The sequence below is a fragment of the Urtica dioica genome, chromosome 7 (assembly GCF_054948205.1).
Source record: "Urtica dioica subsp. dioica isolate 48M chromosome 7, U.dioica_male_clone48M_v1_H2, whole genome shotgun sequence".
In the NCBI taxonomy this organism is placed as follows: Eukaryota; Viridiplantae; Streptophyta; class Magnoliopsida; order Rosales; family Urticaceae; genus Urtica; species Urtica dioica.
In genome coordinates this window covers 46,975,367-46,993,139 of record NC_142762.1, presented here as the reverse complement: position 1 = coordinate 46,993,139, position 17,773 = coordinate 46,975,367, and the positions used below count along the sequence as shown (strand labels likewise).

The 17,773-nt window shown below is 37.2% G+C and overlaps 4 protein-coding genes and 1 non-coding gene across 5 annotated transcripts; 3 read left to right on the top strand and 2 right to left on the bottom strand.

Moving 5' to 3' along the window:
• The first annotated feature begins 2,048 nt into the window (after window positions 1-2,048).
• Window positions 2,049-5,124, top strand: LOC149392297 (glucan endo-1,3-beta-glucosidase 7-like). Its single transcript, XM_089620683.1, has 5 exons — window positions 2,049-2,259; window positions 2,544-3,211; window positions 3,626-3,958; window positions 4,322-4,634; window positions 4,720-5,124. The coding sequence occupies exons 1-5, from the start codon at window positions 2,205-2,207 to the stop codon at window positions 4,755-4,757; spliced, it is 1,407 nt and encodes a 468-aa protein (XP_089476809.1). The 5' UTR covers window positions 2,049-2,204; the 3' UTR covers window positions 4,758-5,124.
• Window positions 5,125-5,243: 119 nt separating this feature from the next.
• LOC149392296 (protein LIKE COV 1-like) lies at window positions 5,244-7,012 on the top strand. Its single transcript, XM_089620685.1, has 6 exons — window positions 5,244-5,608; window positions 5,818-5,870; window positions 5,972-6,081; window positions 6,179-6,346; window positions 6,424-6,651; window positions 6,739-7,012. The coding sequence occupies exons 1-6, from the start codon at window positions 5,453-5,455 to the stop codon at window positions 6,837-6,839; spliced, it is 816 nt and encodes a 271-aa protein (XP_089476811.1). The 5' UTR covers window positions 5,244-5,452; the 3' UTR covers window positions 6,840-7,012.
• Window positions 7,013-7,472: 460 nt separating this feature from the next.
• On the top strand, window positions 7,473-8,863 carry LOC149392295 (deoxyuridine 5'-triphosphate nucleotidohydrolase-like). The gene is made up of 4 exons (XM_089620686.1): window positions 7,473-7,633; window positions 8,009-8,174; window positions 8,264-8,355; window positions 8,430-8,863. Exons 1-4 carry the CDS (start codon window positions 7,564-7,566, stop codon window positions 8,672-8,674), a joined length of 573 nt encoding a protein of 190 aa, XP_089476812.1. The 5' UTR covers window positions 7,473-7,563; the 3' UTR covers window positions 8,675-8,863.
• A 246-nt stretch (window positions 8,864-9,109) lies between these two features.
• On the bottom strand, window positions 9,110-10,623 carry LOC149392294 (uncharacterized). Its single transcript, XM_089620687.1, has 2 exons — window positions 10,110-10,623; window positions 9,110-9,475 (listed from the first exon to the last, which is right to left on the bottom strand). The coding sequence occupies exons 1-2, from the start codon at window positions 10,512-10,514 to the stop codon at window positions 9,335-9,337; spliced, it is 546 nt and encodes a 181-aa protein (XP_089476813.1). The 5' UTR covers window positions 10,515-10,623; the 3' UTR covers window positions 9,110-9,334.
• Window positions 10,624-11,115: 492 nt separating this feature from the next.
• On the bottom strand, window positions 11,116-11,197 carry LOC149392293 (small nucleolar RNA R16). Its single transcript, XR_016300425.1, has one exon. It is a non-coding gene; the product is annotated as a small nucleolar RNA R16 (small nucleolar RNA).
• Between the last annotated feature and the right edge of the window lie 6,576 nt (window positions 11,198-17,773).

Below are 17,773 nucleotides of genomic sequence, written 5' to 3'. Positions count from 1 at the left end.
TATAATATTGGGTCAATTAAGAAAATAGCTAATTTAAACGTTTGACATCGCTAAATAGTCACATTTGGTAAATCTTAAGTAAATAGTCATTTTCAGACGTAAATTTTAAGTAAATAACCACTTTCATATACTAAATTTGGCTGTTTATCTAAAATTTACGTTTAAAAGTAGTTATTTACTTAAATTTTATTAAACGTTGATTATTTAGTAGTTATTTACTTAAATGTTTAAATGGACTATTTTTCCAATTTTCTGATATAATATTAGTTCAGTGTTTTGTGAAGCTCCAAGTTTCCTTGAGGCTTGTTGGCCTAAAAGTATCCCCTTTGCAGTGAGCACAAAGATAGAATTATTCTCCAGTTTTTTGCATCAACTTAATGGCTTTTTCTAGTTCATATTAAGAACCTTTAGATAATGATGATAATATTTTATTCAACCTCAAAGATATTCACTTGAATATAGAAAATCAGTATAGAGGAGACACTAGCATTTGCTTTAGACCAAAGATTATTATTACTTAAACGGTCACTAGTAAGAGTATTAGTGCATGGCTTAATAAGTTGGTAGATAAAGGTAGAACGCTTAATTAAAAAGTGTGAAACCGTCATTTTCAATTGTTACTTTGAAGAATTGCTTGTGAATCAATTAATCAGCTACATGCCTACAATCTTAAAGCTTGCCACTGTTTCTAAAAGCAATAAAATATTCTAGCATTACACGCGAAGCTTTTTATAATCAGAAATGCTTTGCTTTCTTTCTATATTGACTAATTATGCTGTATAGTGGGGCTATATGTAAATGTTCTCATGTTCTCCAACAACGTTAAGGAATAAGGAATAGTGTGTTTCTTAGTTGGTAAGTAAAACTTGTTCTTTTATTTGTAAAAATAAAACCGAAAAGATTAATGAAAGGGTCTACTTTAATTTGTCCTCGTTATCTGTCTTTAGTGAGACAATGGTAGAATTATACTCTACAAATTAGTTCTTTTTAGAAGGCTCCGAATTTGTTATGTAATTCTATCTTTGTCTCCATTTTTTGTGTTTCTGTTTATGAAATTTTGAGTTTATGTAATGTAGTTATGTTAAAAAAAAAAAAAAACTTTCAACGAAAAATTATAGATATAGACACATTTTTTTTTTTTTTTTTACGAATTAATCATCCATTCAGTATTATAACCTAACTGAAATCAGATTATATATATTAGTCAAACAAAAAACAACTAACCTTCAACCAAATAATTGGATGAGCCTTACTTATAACTCAACTAATTTGCGTGATGTGGATTCACAACAATAATTCTAACACTTACAAAAGTGAGAGTCATTTGCCATTTGTCGAATAACTGAGAAAAACCAAAACTTGAGTCCTAATACTGAGCGAGTTGGTGAATACGTGACATCGTATTCAGTGACGTGGAAGATGTAAGAAGCCTAATGGGCTACTGCCATTGGATCACGCGCCAAAACCACACCTCTAAACTGACAGCTCATCAATTGCTATTATTGACCTGAGAGACTCCTAACGGTCACAACGAAAAGCTATAAAATTTCAATTTGTATACTCCAAAAACGAAAGAAATATTAAAATTAGATCTACTAGTTAAAAAAAATTTGAAATTGAACCTCAACGGTCGGAGTTCGTCGGATGTGATCGGATTTGGTGTAAAAGAGAGAGGTGAAGAGAGATGTGAGAAGGAAGAGAAGAGAAGAAAAAAAATGTATATTTAATTTGAGGAGTTTTTTTTTGTTCAAAATTGAGTTAAAGATCTAATTTTGAATATTTTTCACTTAATGGGTTTATTCTTAATATTTTTTCTAATTTTGAAATCTGAAATTTATCTGAGAAGAAAATCAGACTTTATCAACTTCCTCTCCCTCCAATTATTTATAAAGTCCCTTTCCTAAAGTAACTCAATCATCACTAATAATTTCACACGAACCAGCAAATTCGTCTCTCTTTACCTCAAAAGATGAAAGAAACACCACGCGTCGAATCAACGCTGAAACTTGCACATTCAGGTTTCCATTCACACAAAAAAAAAAAAAAAGCGGTGGAATTTGTTACCTCTTCACCGAAGCTGACTTTACCATTTTACCCCTCACTCGTATTTTCTTACCATCTATATTTCTCGATCTCGTTCTGTATTAAAGTAAGCCAAACCGAACACACTCATAGATAGAAAACTACGAGCAAAGTGATCAATCATGGAGATCGAGAGAATCTTTCTCCTTTCCTTCTTTCTCGCTCTTAATCTCGCCAGTAAGCTCTTAATTCTTTTCTTAATTAAATAATTTAGTGTTTTCATGTAGTTTAACCGTTTCTTAACACGCAAGACTTTCGTTTTTTATCATCACTAATCACTGTTCTTCAAAATAACTGATTGGTTTCCAAGAAAACTACGAGAGAAAAGAAAATTGGCTCAATGACCGTTCGCACGAACCGTTTCTTATCACGCAAGACTTTCGTTTTTTTTTCACTAATCACTGTTCTTCACTATGAGAAGAAACAAAGCCCTAAATCAAAGTATGTTAATTAATTTGCAGACTCTCAATCATTTATCGGAGTAAACTACGGCCAAGTCGCCGATAATCTCCCACCGCCATCTTCCACGGCGAAGCTCCTCAAATCGACCTCAATCGAGAAAGTCCGTCTCTACGGATCCGATCCAGCCATTCTCAGCGCCCTAGCCAACACCAACGTCGGCGTCGTAATCGGCGCCGCCAACGGCGATATCCCAGCCCTCGCCGGCGACCCCAAATTCGCTCAAAATTGGGTGAATTCCAACGTCGCGCCGTTCTTTCCCGCCACGAAGATCATCCTCGTCACGGTCGGAAACGAGGTCATGACCTCCGGCGACCAGGCGTTGATCAGCCAGATGGTTCCGGCGATTCGCAACGTTCAAGGCGCTCTCGACGCGGCGGGGCTGGGCGGCGGAAAAGTTAGGGTTTCGACGGTTCATTCCATGGCTGTTCTCCGGCAATCGGAGCCTCCGTCGGCCGGGAGTTTTCATCCGGAGCTTGTTGCGGAGCTTCGGGCGATGCTTGAGTTCAACAGCGCAACTGGTTCGCCGTTCGCGATCAATCCGTACCCGTATTTCGCGTACAGGGACGATCCGAGGCCTGAAACCCTAGCTTTTTGCCTCTTTCAGCCAAACTCTGGGAGGTTTGACGCCAATACCAAGATCAACTACATGAATATGTTCGATGCTCAGGTGAGTGAGTCTCTTGTTTCTTCTACTTTCGTTTTTTTTTTTTTTTTTTTGTCGTTTAGCTTCAATTATTTGTAGGAGAAAAGTAGGCCACTGTTAAATATGTGTCTTCTATTTTTATTTGTTTTCGTTTAGTTTGTAAAACGACGTCACACAGATTACATGAGTCCATTTCTTGTTCCAATTAGGTCAAAGATCCAACAAATGAATTTTGACCATTTAGATTTGTGACCTCTCAAATTGCCTTAATCTGTTTGCTTGAGTGTGTGTCCTTAGATAATTGGCTAGACACTTTAAGGAGACACAAATAGAAACAAATGAGACATACATCTAAATTATATGTAATTATGCTATAGTACTCTACTATCTCAAATTTTGAATTTTTTGCATAATATTTTTTTGGGTTATGTGATATAGGTGGATGCGATTCGCTCGGCGCTGAACTCGCTGGGCTTCAAGGACGTGGAGATAGTTGTGGCAGAGACGGGTTGGCCGTACAAAGGTGACGTGGACGAGGTGGGCCCGAGCATCGAAAACGCTAAGGCCTTCAACGGAAACCTGATAGCTCACCTCCGCTCCATGGTCGGGACACCGTTGATGCCCGGTAAATCCGTGGACACGTATCTCTTTGCGCTCTATGACGAGGACTTGAAGCCCGGCCCGGGATCAGAAAGATCTTTCGGCCTTTTCAAGCCTGACCTCTCAATGACCTACGATGTCGGCCTCACAAAATCCTCCAGTGGCACCCGGGTAATAATTTTTTCCAAATCAAACACACTAAAAAAAAGATAATGCGACTCTTCTCAAGATATTTGTAATCAAATAGAGTTATTATTCAAATATGGATTTTTATAACCAAAGACTAGGGATCAATTTTTTTTTTTTGTACCCATTGTTAATCCGTCCATGTTACCATTTTTTAAACGTCTAAACGGTAATACTCGTTAATTTTGCATTGTATAATTTTATACTAGCGCCCTCGTAAAAATAGGAAATTTGTTTCTATAGTCGGTCCAAAAATTTACGAAAAGGTCGCATGTTTTATATTAAAGACTAGTAGCTAGTGGCGTGCCCTGTAAGTAAGTCATGTGATGAGATCGGGTTGTTTGTCAGAGTCCGAGCACAGGTCCGCCGGAGAAAGCCCCGAAAAAATCCCCCGGGACGAGCCCGTCTCCGAAGCAGAAAACGGGGATTTGGTGTGTGCCAAAAGCGGGAGTTTCGGAGGCGGAGTTGCAAGCCAATGTGGACTATGTTTGCGGGCACGGGTACGATTGCGGGCCGATCCAGCCCGGTGGAGCCTGTTTCGAGCCCAACACCATCGCTTCCCACGCCGCTTACGCCATGAATCTCCTCTACCAAACCGAGGGCCGTAATCCTTGGAACTGCGATTTCTCTCAAACCGCCACTCTCTCCTCAAACAACCCCAGTAAGTTCTTCACTCTCTAATTGATTGTTGAAGCTTAAATGATTTATTTTTAATGTTTTGTTTCTTATGAATATGTTCTTTTCAGGCTACAATGGGTGTTCTTACCCCAGTGGAAGTACCTGAATAAAAAAGAGAAAACAGAACCGGCCTTTTTGTTGTATACTGGATACGTGGTGTGGTTTGTGAGTGAAGTGTTAATATGTTAATACATGTTCGTTTGGGGAAGGAAAATTGCCATGAATTCGTGTATATGTATATCTATATGTAGAAGCAATATTATAAGTGGTAAATGGTAATGGTGGTGGTGGTGCTTTGGTTTGAAACATTCATGTGCACAAAAAAAAAAAAAAAAATGTCTTGTTAAGACATTATTGCCTATTTTAGTCTCATACACGTTTTCGTGCTCAAAAGCTAAAGAGAAAAAATATGTTTTATATTGTCGCATCAGACGTTGAATTATTGAGACGTTACGTACATGTCAAACACTTTAGTTTTGCCTCGCATTTTTTTCCTGTAGAATAACTAGTTATCTACCACCAAAACGTGCACAAATGACAAAAAAAAGTAAATACATACTAAATAATAATGAATAAATAAATACTATATACTAACAAAATGAGAATAGAACTATAGGCGCTTGTTAAGCCACAAGTCTTGGAGAAAAAGTACCGAAAAATAAAATGTATATCTGGTAGAAAAACGACATCGTTTATAGTTGAATGACTTCCAATCAAGAGCTTTTTGAGAGCTAATAAAGAAATAAAGTTGGATCATATTTAGAGTTTCATTCACGTGGTCTCAGTAGAAGAAGAAGAGAAATGGCTACGAGAGAGAGAGACAGAGACAATCCCGGCGATCAAGAGCTTCTAATTCCCATCTCTGCAATCAATGGAGGAACAATTGGAGATTCCAAACCTTCGGCCCCGTCGAGTACTCTGTCGTCTTCGAATTCTCATCATCACTCTGGCCACGAGGTTTTGGATTCTTCTTCTTTTGAATCCTCTTCTGTAATGAATCGCGAAATTATGACCTGATTGATCGTCGTACTCTTTCTGTTCTTCGATCTCTTTCCATTACAACCGATTTAATTTCCTCTACGTTCTTCTTTTTATCAAGACATCAAACCATCTATGCTTCACTGCACATCATTTAATTAGCAAAAATCTTCTTCTCTGCATCGCAGGCAGTTTCTAAAGTCATTAGGAGCTGGGCTTCGAAGAAATTCATGACCGGAAGGTAAATTTCTCAAACAATCTCTTTATTTTGCGATTCTGTCCAATTTAATAATACTAGTAATATTAAATTAAAAAATATATGTATCTGATATTTCTTTGCAGTGTGATTCTTCTTCCAATGGCAATCACATTCTACGTGACTTGGGGATTCATTCATTTCGTCGATGGTTTCTTCTCTCCCATATACCATCATTTGGGGATTCACATTTTCGGTACAAACCTAACCTGATTGATCACGGAGAGACAAACACATCAACAGTTTTTCTTTTTCTTCTGATGAAAGGCTTTTGATTAAATTCTTCTGAGCAGGCCTTGGATTTGTGACCTCCATAACCTTCATATTCCTCGTCGGATTGTTCACGTCGTCGTGGTTGGGAACTTCGGTTCTCACTCTCAGCGAATGGTTCATCAAGAAAATGCCATTCGTAAGCTATATATACACTGCTTCGAAGCAAATCAGCGCAGCAATATCACCAGGTTTATCTCTCGAAACACCTCACTGATTGACATATTGATTAGTCTGTTGAACATCGGTTTCGGAAATCATTGTGCAGATCAGAACTCCAATGCCTTCAAGGAAGTGGCAATCATAAGGCATCCGCGTATCGGTGAATACGCGTTCGGGTTCATAACATCTTCCACGGTGATTCTTCAGCAAAGCACGGGCGAAGAACAGCTCTGTTGCGTCTACGTGCCTTCGAATCACCTTTACATCGGCGACATCTTTCTGATCAGCTCCAAGGATATTCTCAGGCCCAATCTTTCGGTCCGAGAAGGGATAGGTATATATGATTTTCCTCGTCACAACTCGGCATAGTGTTTCCTTTGAACATCGCTAATTTATTTATTATTGCTGTCTTGTTGTGCAGAGATTGTAATCTCCGGAGGTCTCTCAATACCGCAGATCTTGACCACAATTGATGCACAACGAAGCATCCAAGCTAGAAGAGTTGACAAGTTCCCACAATGATTTTTGTTTTATTTTCAAATGTTTTTTTTTTTCTTGAGATGTTATTTCCTAATAGTTTACGCATAAAGAATTTAACACAACTAGGCTTGCGTATTGTACATATGATTATTAAAAGTTACTTTGCCAATTGCAAAGTTCTATTTTGAAATACGAAAAATCACAGTAAATGACTACAGCAAAGAAGAAAAACGCTAGCACAACTGGGGAAAAAGTGCCATTAAATTAAAGAGATAAAAACAAGCTCAAGGTAATCAAAATTACAAGAAATACCCGGAAAATCCAACCATGAATTTAAATTCCTCGACGGAGGATAATGAGGACGGTAATGGAAGACTTCGATTTAAGCTGAAGATTTGATCGATTTTCTCTGGCTCTGTTGTGGTAAATTGGAGCTTCACTATCTTGCGAGTATATTTGTATAAATTCGTCAAGGAAAATAGAAAAGAAAAATTAAGTCTTGTTACCAATTGTGCGGTAATTTCGGAATTCTATGCGGTACTTACAGCATTCTCGAAAACTGAAAACATTTGCGAAATAAGTCTTGTACCGTGGGCCTGAGTAGAGGTAACTCGCGCTGATCCCGCGCGGGAAATGCGAAAATCCTCAATTTGAAAGCGGGGGCTTTTATAATTTATTATGTCCATTTGTTTAAAGCTTTGTGTGTGTCTCTCTCTCACTCTAGTTTTCACTTCTCTCTCATCCGGAGCTCTCTAGCCGACCAGCCATGGCCTCTCGCTCTAACTCCGAGTCCAGCCCAAGCCTTTCGGTCTCCACTCCGAACCAGATCCCCAAAGGTACTCCTTCGCACTCTATTACCATTTGTGTTTCGTTCTAAACCCTAGCATCTCGGAGAGACTCGAACGTGTCTCCACTCCGAAACTGATCTTTTTCTTTTTGATGGAGGTGTTCTGTTTTTCCTGTTTCAGAACGTCGATGCTTCCACTTATATCTTTAAGAAATGTTTTTTTTTTTTTTTTTTTTTTTTTTTTTTTTTTGTTTAAATTAAATCTGCAATTTATGCGAGTTTAATTGAGAAATTACAAAAATACATTAGTCATCAATGGAACTCTCTCTATATAAAATTGTACGCTCCTTCCATTGCCCTCCATTCTCCGTTCATCTAACTCGCCCATTACACGCTAATCGTCTCTTTAAAATGGCTCACCAAGAAGGAACCACGAACAATGGCGTCGAATTCGCTGAAGAACCGGCGAGCAAAATCCCCAAACTTCACCAAAACGGATCATCGTCGTTTTTCAAGGTGAAAAAGCTCTCCGACAAGGCCGTTTTGCCGACCAGAGGCTCTCCTCTCTCCGCTGGCTACGATCTGTCCAGGTAAACCCTTGGATTCGCATTCACTGTCACTTTTTGATATATGATTAAGAACTTTAACTCAAAAGAAATCGAATTGGTCCTTTTTGCAGCGCCGTGGAGACAAAAGTTCCGGCTCGAGGAAAAGCGCTGGTTCCGACCGATCTAAGCATCGCGGTACCCGAAGGAACCTACGCACGAGTTGGTAATGGTCTTTCTCTTCAAAATCATTGTAAAATTCAATTTTGTCCTGGATAGTTTTCTGATTGTTTGTTGCAGCGCCGAGATCTGGTCTGGCTTGGAAGCATTCGATTGACGTCGGCGCCGGAGTAATCGACGCCGATTACAGAGGTCCGGTGGGAGTGATTCTGTTCAACCTTTCCGATACCGATTTCGAGGTGAAAGAAGGCGACAGGATTGCACAGCTGATCATCGAGAGGATCGTTACGCCGGAGGTTCTTGAGGTCGAAGATTTGGACGCCACAGTCAGAGGCAGTGGAGGGTTTGGGTCCACTGGCGTGTAGGTTTTTATTGCTTCTCGTATTTTGATTTAGTCACTTTAGTTACGTTGTGTAGGAGAAACAAAAAGAAAACCACTGGAAAAGCTTGTTTAGTAATTTCGTCGAACAGTTAGTGTGCGCGATCTTCGTGCTTTTCTTGGTGTTGGAACAGTGTGGTGTTGGAATCTTTATAATATTGTTTTGCTCATACAACTCATAGTTTTATTATCAATCTTTTATTATGATAAAATTAGGAGAAAAAAACTAGCATAGTACAACCAACCCTAATTATGTTAATAATTTTTTTTTTTATCAAGATTGAACGAGTAGAAGAACCAATTTCACTGTAACTTGATAAAAATGATCCCACAGCTTTTAATTTTATTATCATAGATGTTGATGCAAAAAAAAAAAAAAGAAAAAAAAAGTGGTCGTTTTATCATGAAAGCGAGACATCTCACACCTCACCGAGAAATCATTTCATTATTTGTAATATATATTGAACTGAACTTTGGTTGAGCGTTGAAGAGTTTTTTCTCCAACAACAGCTCGGACGATCACGTCATTTTAACACTTGACATTCAAATACCATGTTCATTTCCCTGGGTTTTGTGGGAAAGAAACTCTTATATAAACATTTGATGATAAAATGCTAATCCTATATATGTTGTAAATTATTAAGTGTCAGACTCGCACTTGATCAGCAACATCTAGCTTTGGTAGCTTTACTTTCACATCCTCTTTTTTATCCTTCTTTGGAGGTTTTGTGACCTCTTTTTTCTTCTCTCCATGCTTGCCCATCTTTCTTGACTGCTCTCGAGTCTCCTACATTACATAACACCAATAATCAGCTGACTTTGCTCCCTAAATACATAGCTAACAAAATAATGACACATGCTCTGAATTGGTTTTTATTTATTTATTATATTAAAGATTCTTCAAACTTCGGATGCAATAAACTATTTCATCAAGTAGACTTATGAGTTCCAGAGAATGTTATCAATTCATCAAAGTCAAGAAAATCGGACTTAATTATTATGAAGTCTTCCTATATATATATATATGTTATTTTATTTTTGGTTTCGAAGTAGCCAAGACCAAGATAGGAGACAAACATTCAAAACTACTCAACAAATAATAATATAAAATGAACCTGAAACTCAATATAAGAATTCAATGTATATAAGGTCTATTAATTAAAAAGAGTCACTTTTACGGTTTGAATAATCACGTTTCGTAAATTTTAGATAAATATCTATTTTTATATATTTATAAACTTAAATCTGAGATAAATAATCACTTTAATTTATTAGGCCACGTCAATTTTTATGATTATTTATCTAAAATTTACGAAATGTTGACTATATAACAAGTCCAAACTTTATAATTGGCTATTTTTTATTTATTTTTATTTTATCTATAAACAAAGCGTTGACTTGAGAGGTATGAGAGCAATGACCTGTGATTTTTGTTGAGGAAGAGGGTCGAGAGCGACGGAGAAGACAGACATCTTGGCGATCTCGGAGAAAGCCGAGTCTCTGATGCCATGAACGTCGCTGACGAGATTCTCATAAGCGGCCTCGAAAGCCTCTCTCCAAAACCGAGTCAGCTTCGCGCTTCTGCTCCGTCCGTACAGATCCCACATGTGTCTCACCACCTTCTCTCTCTCCTCAACTTCCAGTATGTCCAGATCGTCGAAATCCAACGATCCGAAGCCATCGGAGAGATGTCCAACCACAGACCGTTTCAGGTTCACCGACCCACTCACCATTGACCACAAAGCCAACGCCAACACCGCCAACAGAGCCCAGAATTTGTACGACGAGCTCTCCTTTATTCTACAAGCTGAGCTATTTCCCTTCATTCTTTCCTCTCAGAATCCTAGAGAGAGAGAGAGATAGTATAAAAGTTTAGAGAGAGGTAGTAGTGTGATTTGTAGTGAAACAAGTGCGCGGTTGGTTGTGGGGCTTCCTTCATAAATGGTTTGCCAACTTCATTCAATTTCAATTCATTCACTATTTTCAGCCTTTTTTTAAAAGGCTATATAAAAAAGGTAAAAATCCTATAAATAATTCTTAACTTTATACTTAAAAATTTAAATTACCTGAAGTATACTCGAATGTTTTGGACTCGTAAAAAAAATGTATATATTGTTTACCCATCACTAGATGTGAACTAAATCATAATACATCCAAAAGAGTGTGTTTCTTTTTATTTTTTGGGTCCCTCTATGAACGCGGAATTATTTGGACTGATCCTTTTGACTGGTAAGCGCGTTATGAATGAGATTCACACTTGATACTAATAATATATATAACGCGTAACCACCTCGTACTAATGCGTCCACGTGGATCTTTGGAATTACTAGTCTTTTTGTTTAATCGAATCACCGCCAAATGACATCATCCGGAAAACGACTTGGAAAAAGCTTGACTTAGTTCTTTAATTTATTATTTTTTATTGACAATGGCATCAAATTATAAGGGGAGTGGATGGTCATCACAAGTCCATCGGTGTTTGCATATCTTCACCTCATCATTTGCCATTATACTTATTGAATCCCTTATTGAATTCATGTTCGCTAATGTAATTTAACACTTCTTTTATCATAATTTTCTTCTCCTACTCGTTAGTTAAGTGGAGCATATCTCGTAATTCATTTGATGGCCATCGTGGGAAATCATCGCTATAAAATAATAAGAGCACATAAACAAAAGCTAGTTCGAAACAAAATCCAAAATAGTACCCAAAAAAAAAAACGTGATAGCAAATATAATTTTTGCATATATTGTAGTTTATAAATATTACAAAAAGACTAAAATTTATCGTTCACAATATAATATCCTAACTAAAGAGATGGAGCGTGACCAAAGATTAAAATATTGATACCGAAGTTTTGATTCTACTGATATATCAAATATCTTATAACAATTTCAATACCGATTACCGATGATATATCGACTACTGACGGATATATCGAAAAAATCCTATAACAAATAGATATTATGTATATATCATTTAATGATACATATAACAATTATATTTTAACTATATAACTTTTAACTTGAAGCAAGGGAATGCAAAAAAAAAAAAAAATCTTTGATATTATTTAGCTAACAAATAGAGTTCACCTTATCGAGAAACTAAAAAATTGAAAGAAATCGCTCAAGAACTTATGTGGTTCTATGAATTTTCAGAAGCAACAATGGGAATTCGTCAGCCCAAGAACTCAATCTTCAATTTTGGGCATGAAGAGCCATAAAAATCGATATTTGATGAATAAAATCGATATTTAGGTTGGTATAGTAATTTTCATAACGAAGTTCACATTTTTTCTTGATATCGACGATATACCCTGATATATCGTCAATATTTTGAACCTTGAAAGTGACAAACGATTTCATTTAGGAAGATTATCTTGCTATTCATTTCATAACTACCCATGAAAAGAGCGACCAATATAATATAATAAGAGTACACGGGCACGATCGATATAAAGCCGTAACGTCTGAAAAGGTGAAAATAGCATTGAAGAGCATAGTCGAGGCCTTGAGCAAAGATGTAATAGAACAGAAGAGCAAGAGCGATCCCGTGACCAAGGACGAAGAGAAGAAAGGCGGACTTGGTGATGAGCCGTGCGACATGTTTGTACTCTTTAGCCACATTTAATGGTTTTCCTCCTCCCTTGAAATAAAATCATTATGAACACAACATCAAGTAATTAAATATAAGAGAAAAATACAAATTAATACCCTTATTTTTCATTTTTCTACAAAATAACAATCGCATTTTTTAATTGTGAAATTTTATACCCTAACATTTCAAATTTCTGCAAAATAGAAGACCCTATTGATTTTGAGATGGAACTTCATGATACTTTCACATGGTATCAAAACTCATTAAGTCCAAACGGGTATCCGATCCAATCGTTGGGATTCGACCCAAGGATAAACGAACGCAAAGAGCCGCCATCTTGAGGGGACGTGTTAGGAATCCCACATTAAAAGTTAATGAGAACTAAACAAGAGCTTATAAAGATCATAAATTACTCCTCTCATTACCAATTGGTTTTGAGATGGAACCTCATGATACTTTCATATAACTTTTTAATTGTGCAAATGTTATATCCTTTCTTTTTTAATTTTATGCAAATTTATACTTTGTTCTAATTTACTGTATGAAAATTATACTATCATAAGAGTGATTAAGATTAAATCCACATAGTATGTAGAATTCCGTCAGCGAGCTGGAGCGAGCTGGAGCAAGCATGAGCGAACTGAGGAGCGAGCTGAGTGGCGAGCTGGAGCGAGCTGATGAGCAAGCATGAGCGAATTGAGGAGCGAGCTGAGTGGCGAGCTGGAGCGAGCTGATGAGCGAGCTGAGATGCGACCTGCGAGCTCGCTGAGGAGTTGAGCGATCTGCGAGCTCCGAGTTGAGCGAACTCCGAACTGCGATCTGCGAGCTGTGTTTTGTTTTATTCGTTTAAGTGTTCCTTTATTTTCTGCTATTAGTTAGCTTGGTAATCAAGTCACCGAGTCTTTAGGCATGATTAGTTCCGAATATCTTGGCTGTTAAGATATCGGAATAATAGGCTTTTATTATGGCATTTAAGTTAGTTTATTCGTCTCTTCCCTGTATAAAAAGACTCATTTGAGTATCAGAAATAATATCGAGTATTCCTCATAAACACTAGCCTCAATTCTTTATAGTAAAATCTCATTTGCGTACAATAAAAAAAAAGCGGGGGTATAAATTGACATAATTTTTTTTAGAGTATTGTTTTTCATATATGTGTATTATTGCACAATCGAAAAAGAGGGTATTTTGCAAGAAAAGAAAAGTGAGGCAATTAATAAGAAACATATAAGTAATCAAGCCACATCAAACTTATTGTTTGTTTAAAAACCAACGTTTAGTTAATTATAATTAAATGATTCTATTTATAATAATTATTGACAATATTACTCAAATAATTTTCGCCTGTTTATTGTCAATGAAAACAAGTTATTTAGGTAAAATTGTCACTCAATTATGTGTTTATTGAATAACTGACTTATTAACTATAATTAATCAAACGTTAGTTTATTAACTATAATTAATCAAACGTTAGTTACTATGCAAACTTAAAGTTTATATACGATTACATGATTATATAACCCAATTAATAATTGAATTTAGTCAAAATATGATATAATCGATTACCTCTTTGAGCTACGATTTTGGAAGTTGTCGTTGAGCATAAAAGCAGGGACCAAGTTTTCGAAGCTTAGGTCGAGTACAAAAGCAGACTTCATCTCAGAGACAAGAAGGAATATCAGATGTATTCCAATTAGTTGGACCATGGAATCCCTCGCAGTCACCTTTTCTAAAGCATACCGTTCGTCGCCTTTAGCTAATTTCTTGGCGTCAATGATTCTCAAAATTGGAAAATGAAATAACATCAAACAAACCAAGTTGAAGCAACCTAAGACGTAACAACTCCAAACCACAGTCTTATTCCCAATCCACTCTCTTTCAAACTCCATAGTCACTGCACTGAAATCAAGAACAATAAAACTACAATCATTAGTATGTGATCCTTAGCGAGAGAAACTGTTATATATATATATAAGGAATTTATTGAGTGAAACCGATCTCCCAAGCAGCGGTATGATTTTCCTCGGGAAGTGAAGTTGACACAGTCACGATCAGTTTTTTTTTATCACCCGAAAAATAATCTGCACTTGAAATCTGGTGGAACGAGAGCAATATAATATAATAAAGTAATAAGGGTAGTAAAAATGACATGTGTGTTTCTTCAGAATGAAAAGAAGAAAAAGTGAATAAGTGGAGCTATTCCAACGCGAAGGTGATGATTCTATACACAGAACCCGGTCAAATATCTACGTATATATATAGTTGCCCATTGTACCGTAGTTTTTTTTTTTACAAATTAAACATTATTCAGAAGCAAAACAAGGAAATGTCACAATGGAGTCAGCAACAAGAGAAGAGTTCTGAAGAGCCCTAAAACATCTAAGAAATTCAAACTTAATTCAATCGAATTAATCCGATAATTAACTTACCTGGAATTTCGAAAACCAAAATCATTATTGGCGACTCAACCAATGTCCCAAACAGCTTTTGATTTTGATAAAATTATTGCCTGACAGTATATATGCTCGAATGTTTTGAACGACTTTGATGTTATATTTGTACAATTGATATAATTCCCTTTATTTTTCTACCATTTGGCTAAATGCAAAATTGAGTTTCAGTCCTATACGTCCAAAGGTTTGTAAGCAAATTGTTTACCCATCACTCGATATTAAAATAAGAATAAAAGACATATTTGACCCCTGAACTATGGCGTCTATAAGAGTGCACCCCCTATACTTTAAAAACTCGATATTTTCCCCTTCATCTTTGTATTAATTTCAATGTTGTCCTTCCGTCTAAAATTCTGTTAAATCATCCGTTAAATAAGCATGTGGATATCATGTGACACTCAAAATAAGGGTATTATATGTAATTCTAATTTTTATCTTGCTTAAGATTAATAAAATAATATTAAATAAATAAATTAAAATAATATTAATAAAGAAAGTCATTAATAAAGAAATTAAAATAAAGAATTAATACATTCTCTCTCTCTCTCTCTCTCTCTCTCTCTCTCTCTCTCTAATGTTGGGTTTATCTGCGTGCAAACCGGACCGACACCAAGCCCAGCGAGTCAAGTTCTCGCAGTGAATCTCAACCGAGATCGTACTTAGGATTCTCAACCGGACCGACACCAAGACCGGGCCGGAGAGGCGGTTGTCTTTGAGCCTGGGCAGCGAGAAAGCTCCTTGGGGACGACTCCGTCGAAAGCGTTGCCGGAGAGATTGAGCTCGACGATGAAGGAGATCTCTATGCCGGAGAGCTTCATATGGGTCTCGCATCGCCTCCTTAATTTCTCAGAGGCACCGAATGTCGTCCGCCATGCCGGAGCACAATCGCGGTGAACATGGACAAGCGAGCAAGGAGCAAAATCGGATATTCGGAGGTTGAAGATGAAAGGCTCATAACTGTGTCGCTAAAGCGATTTGGAGAGTGGTGGTGGTTAACGTTGAAGTGATGGGCGAGCAGAGAAGCTTCATGGAGATTCAGAGGAGAGAGAGAGAGAGAGAGAGAGAGAGAGAGAGAGAGAGAGAGAGAGAGAGAGAGAGAGAGAGAGATTGTAATTGTGTTTGATTTATTAATTTTATTTAATTTTAATTTTTTTTAATAGATATTAAGGGTATTTACGAAAATTCTCTCACTTTACATATATAGTTACAAAAGTGTGTATATATAACTAACGGATCAAATCCAAAAATAAACGGAAGGACCACAAATGTTACAAGAACTGATATTAAGGGGTAAATTGATCGATTTTATAGTACAATGAGTGTATTTTCATCACCGCCATAGTTCAGGGGGTAATTATGTCTTTTATCCTTAAAATAATCATAATTTAATTCATCCGAAAGAGGGCCTTTTGACTTGTAAGCGCGTTAAGAATCAGATTCGAAAACGACATCGTTCGGAAAACGACAAGGGACACTTAGAGAGCTCGATTTAATTTTTTATTATATTTTATTTGACAATGGCATCAGATAATAAGCGTAGTTGACGGTCATCACAAGTTCATCGGTGTTTGCATATCTTCACCTCATTAAATCAGAAAGTCTCGTATAAATAATTTTTAAAATTTCATATGTCCAGACAAAAACTATCTGTTTAATTAGACGCAAAACCTAAGTTCAAGCTCAGAGATAGTCCATTAATGGATGTAATGCAGACGATCTACATGGCATAAATTCAGACCGCCCGTCTGCTTTCTCTCATCATCGTGAGCAACAATATCAATAAGCGTTTACTAATTAAAAAATAATAAAAAAAAACAGAAAACTGAAAATATGAAAGAGAATAAAATAATGGAAACACAAGAATATTGTTCGATTCATTTGACGCCATGGCAATCGAAAAGATATGCTATGGGTTGGTAAGACAAACTAATTAACGCTTACGCATCCGATGTAACTCCTATGGCAATAGGGTTTGCAATCAAAGGAGATGGTAAAAATCAGATGCATATATAAATACAGGAAAAAAAAACAGCGAACAGGTCTGAACCTTGTTTTCCAGAGTAAGAAATCATCGAGGTTCGATATTACGTAAAATAAAAATAACATCGACGAACAGACTTACAGAGTATTCAAGTTGAGAAGAGAGTTTGTTGAGAATGATTTCGACTGATTCTCATTGACTTGAAGATTACATTATATATGAGTGATGATCAGTTACAAAGCTAACAACCTGATCATCTCTCTTAACTGATCTAACTGATAGTTATAACAATAATTATGCTGACTCAGCTTTCGCTAAGCCTATATCACAATAGCCCCCCGCAAGCTAAGCCGGCTGAGCCAGGTTGAGCTTGGAGCAGAGATGAACGAACCGGGGAATGGTGAGTGGCTTAGTCAGCAGGTCAGCTAACTGATCATCAGTGGGTACATAACGAACTTCAAGCAGTTTGGCAGCGATCTTTTCCCTGATGAAATGAACATACATCTCTATGTGTTTGGTGCGTGCATGAAATACAGAGTTTGAAGCTAAGGCCCCGGCTCCTAGGTTATCACACCAAATGACTGAGGGTTGAGGATTCAAATGGACTCCAAGTTCTTTGAATAGGGACTGCAACCAAAGAACTTCTGCTGCTGTAGAAGAAAGTGCCCTGTACTCCGACTCGATGCTGCTGCGAGAGACTACATCTTGTTTCTTCGAGCACCAACTGATTAGACTGGATCCCAAATAGACAAGATAGTCTGTGGTGGAACGTCTATCGTCAACATTGCCTAGCCAGTCAGCGTCACTGTAGGCCACAAGATTGAGTTGTGGAGCAGCTTCAAACTTGAGGCCTTGTGATGGAGTTCCAATGAGATATCGAAGTACTCTTTTGCAGGCATTCCAGTGTACAACCGATGGAGAGTGGAGGAACTGACTCAGCTTGTTTACAGCGAAGGCGATATCCGGACGAGTCATAGTGAGATATTGTAACGATCCCACTATGCTTCTGTAGGTTGACGGCTGATCAAACAACTCAGGGTCTTCTTTACTCAG

Coding starts and splice junctions, on each gene's coding strand:
- LOC149392295 (XM_089620686.1), top strand. CDS start 7,564: ATGGCCTCTCGCTCTAACTCCGAGTCCAGCCCAAGCCTTTCGGTCTCC. Junction 7,634..8,008: donor TCCGAACCAGATCCCCAAAG/GTACTCCTTCGC, acceptor TGGCTCACCAAG/AAGGAACCACGAACAATGGC. Junction 8,356..8,429: donor AGGAACCTACGCACGAGTTG/GTAATGGTCTTT, acceptor TGTTTGTTGCAG/CGCCGAGATCTGGTCTGGCT.
- LOC149392297 (XM_089620683.1), top strand. CDS start 2,205: ATGGAGATCGAGAGAATCTTTCTCCTTTCCTTCTTTCTCGCTCTTAAT. Junction 3,212..3,625: donor TGAATATGTTCGATGCTCAG/GTGAGTGAGTCT, acceptor TATGTGATATAG/GTGGATGCGATTCGCTCGGC. Junction 3,959..4,321: donor AATCCTCCAGTGGCACCCGG/GTAATAATTTTT, acceptor GTTGTTTGTCAG/AGTCCGAGCACAGGTCCGCC.
- LOC149392294 (XM_089620687.1), bottom strand. CDS start 10,514: ATGAAGGGAAATAGCTCAGCTTGTAGAATAAAGGAGAGCTCGTCGTAC. Junction 9,476..10,109: donor TTCCTCAACAAAAATCACAG/GTCATTGCTCTC, acceptor TATGTAATGTAG/GAGACTCGAGAGCAGTCAAG.
- LOC149392296 (XM_089620685.1), top strand. CDS start 5,453: ATGGCTACGAGAGAGAGAGACAGAGACAATCCCGGCGATCAAGAGCTT. Junction 5,871..5,971: donor AAGAAATTCATGACCGGAAG/GTAAATTTCTCA, acceptor ATTTCTTTGCAG/TGTGATTCTTCTTCCAATGG. Junction 6,082..6,178: donor TTTGGGGATTCACATTTTCG/GTACAAACCTAA, acceptor TCTTCTGAGCAG/GCCTTGGATTTGTGACCTCC.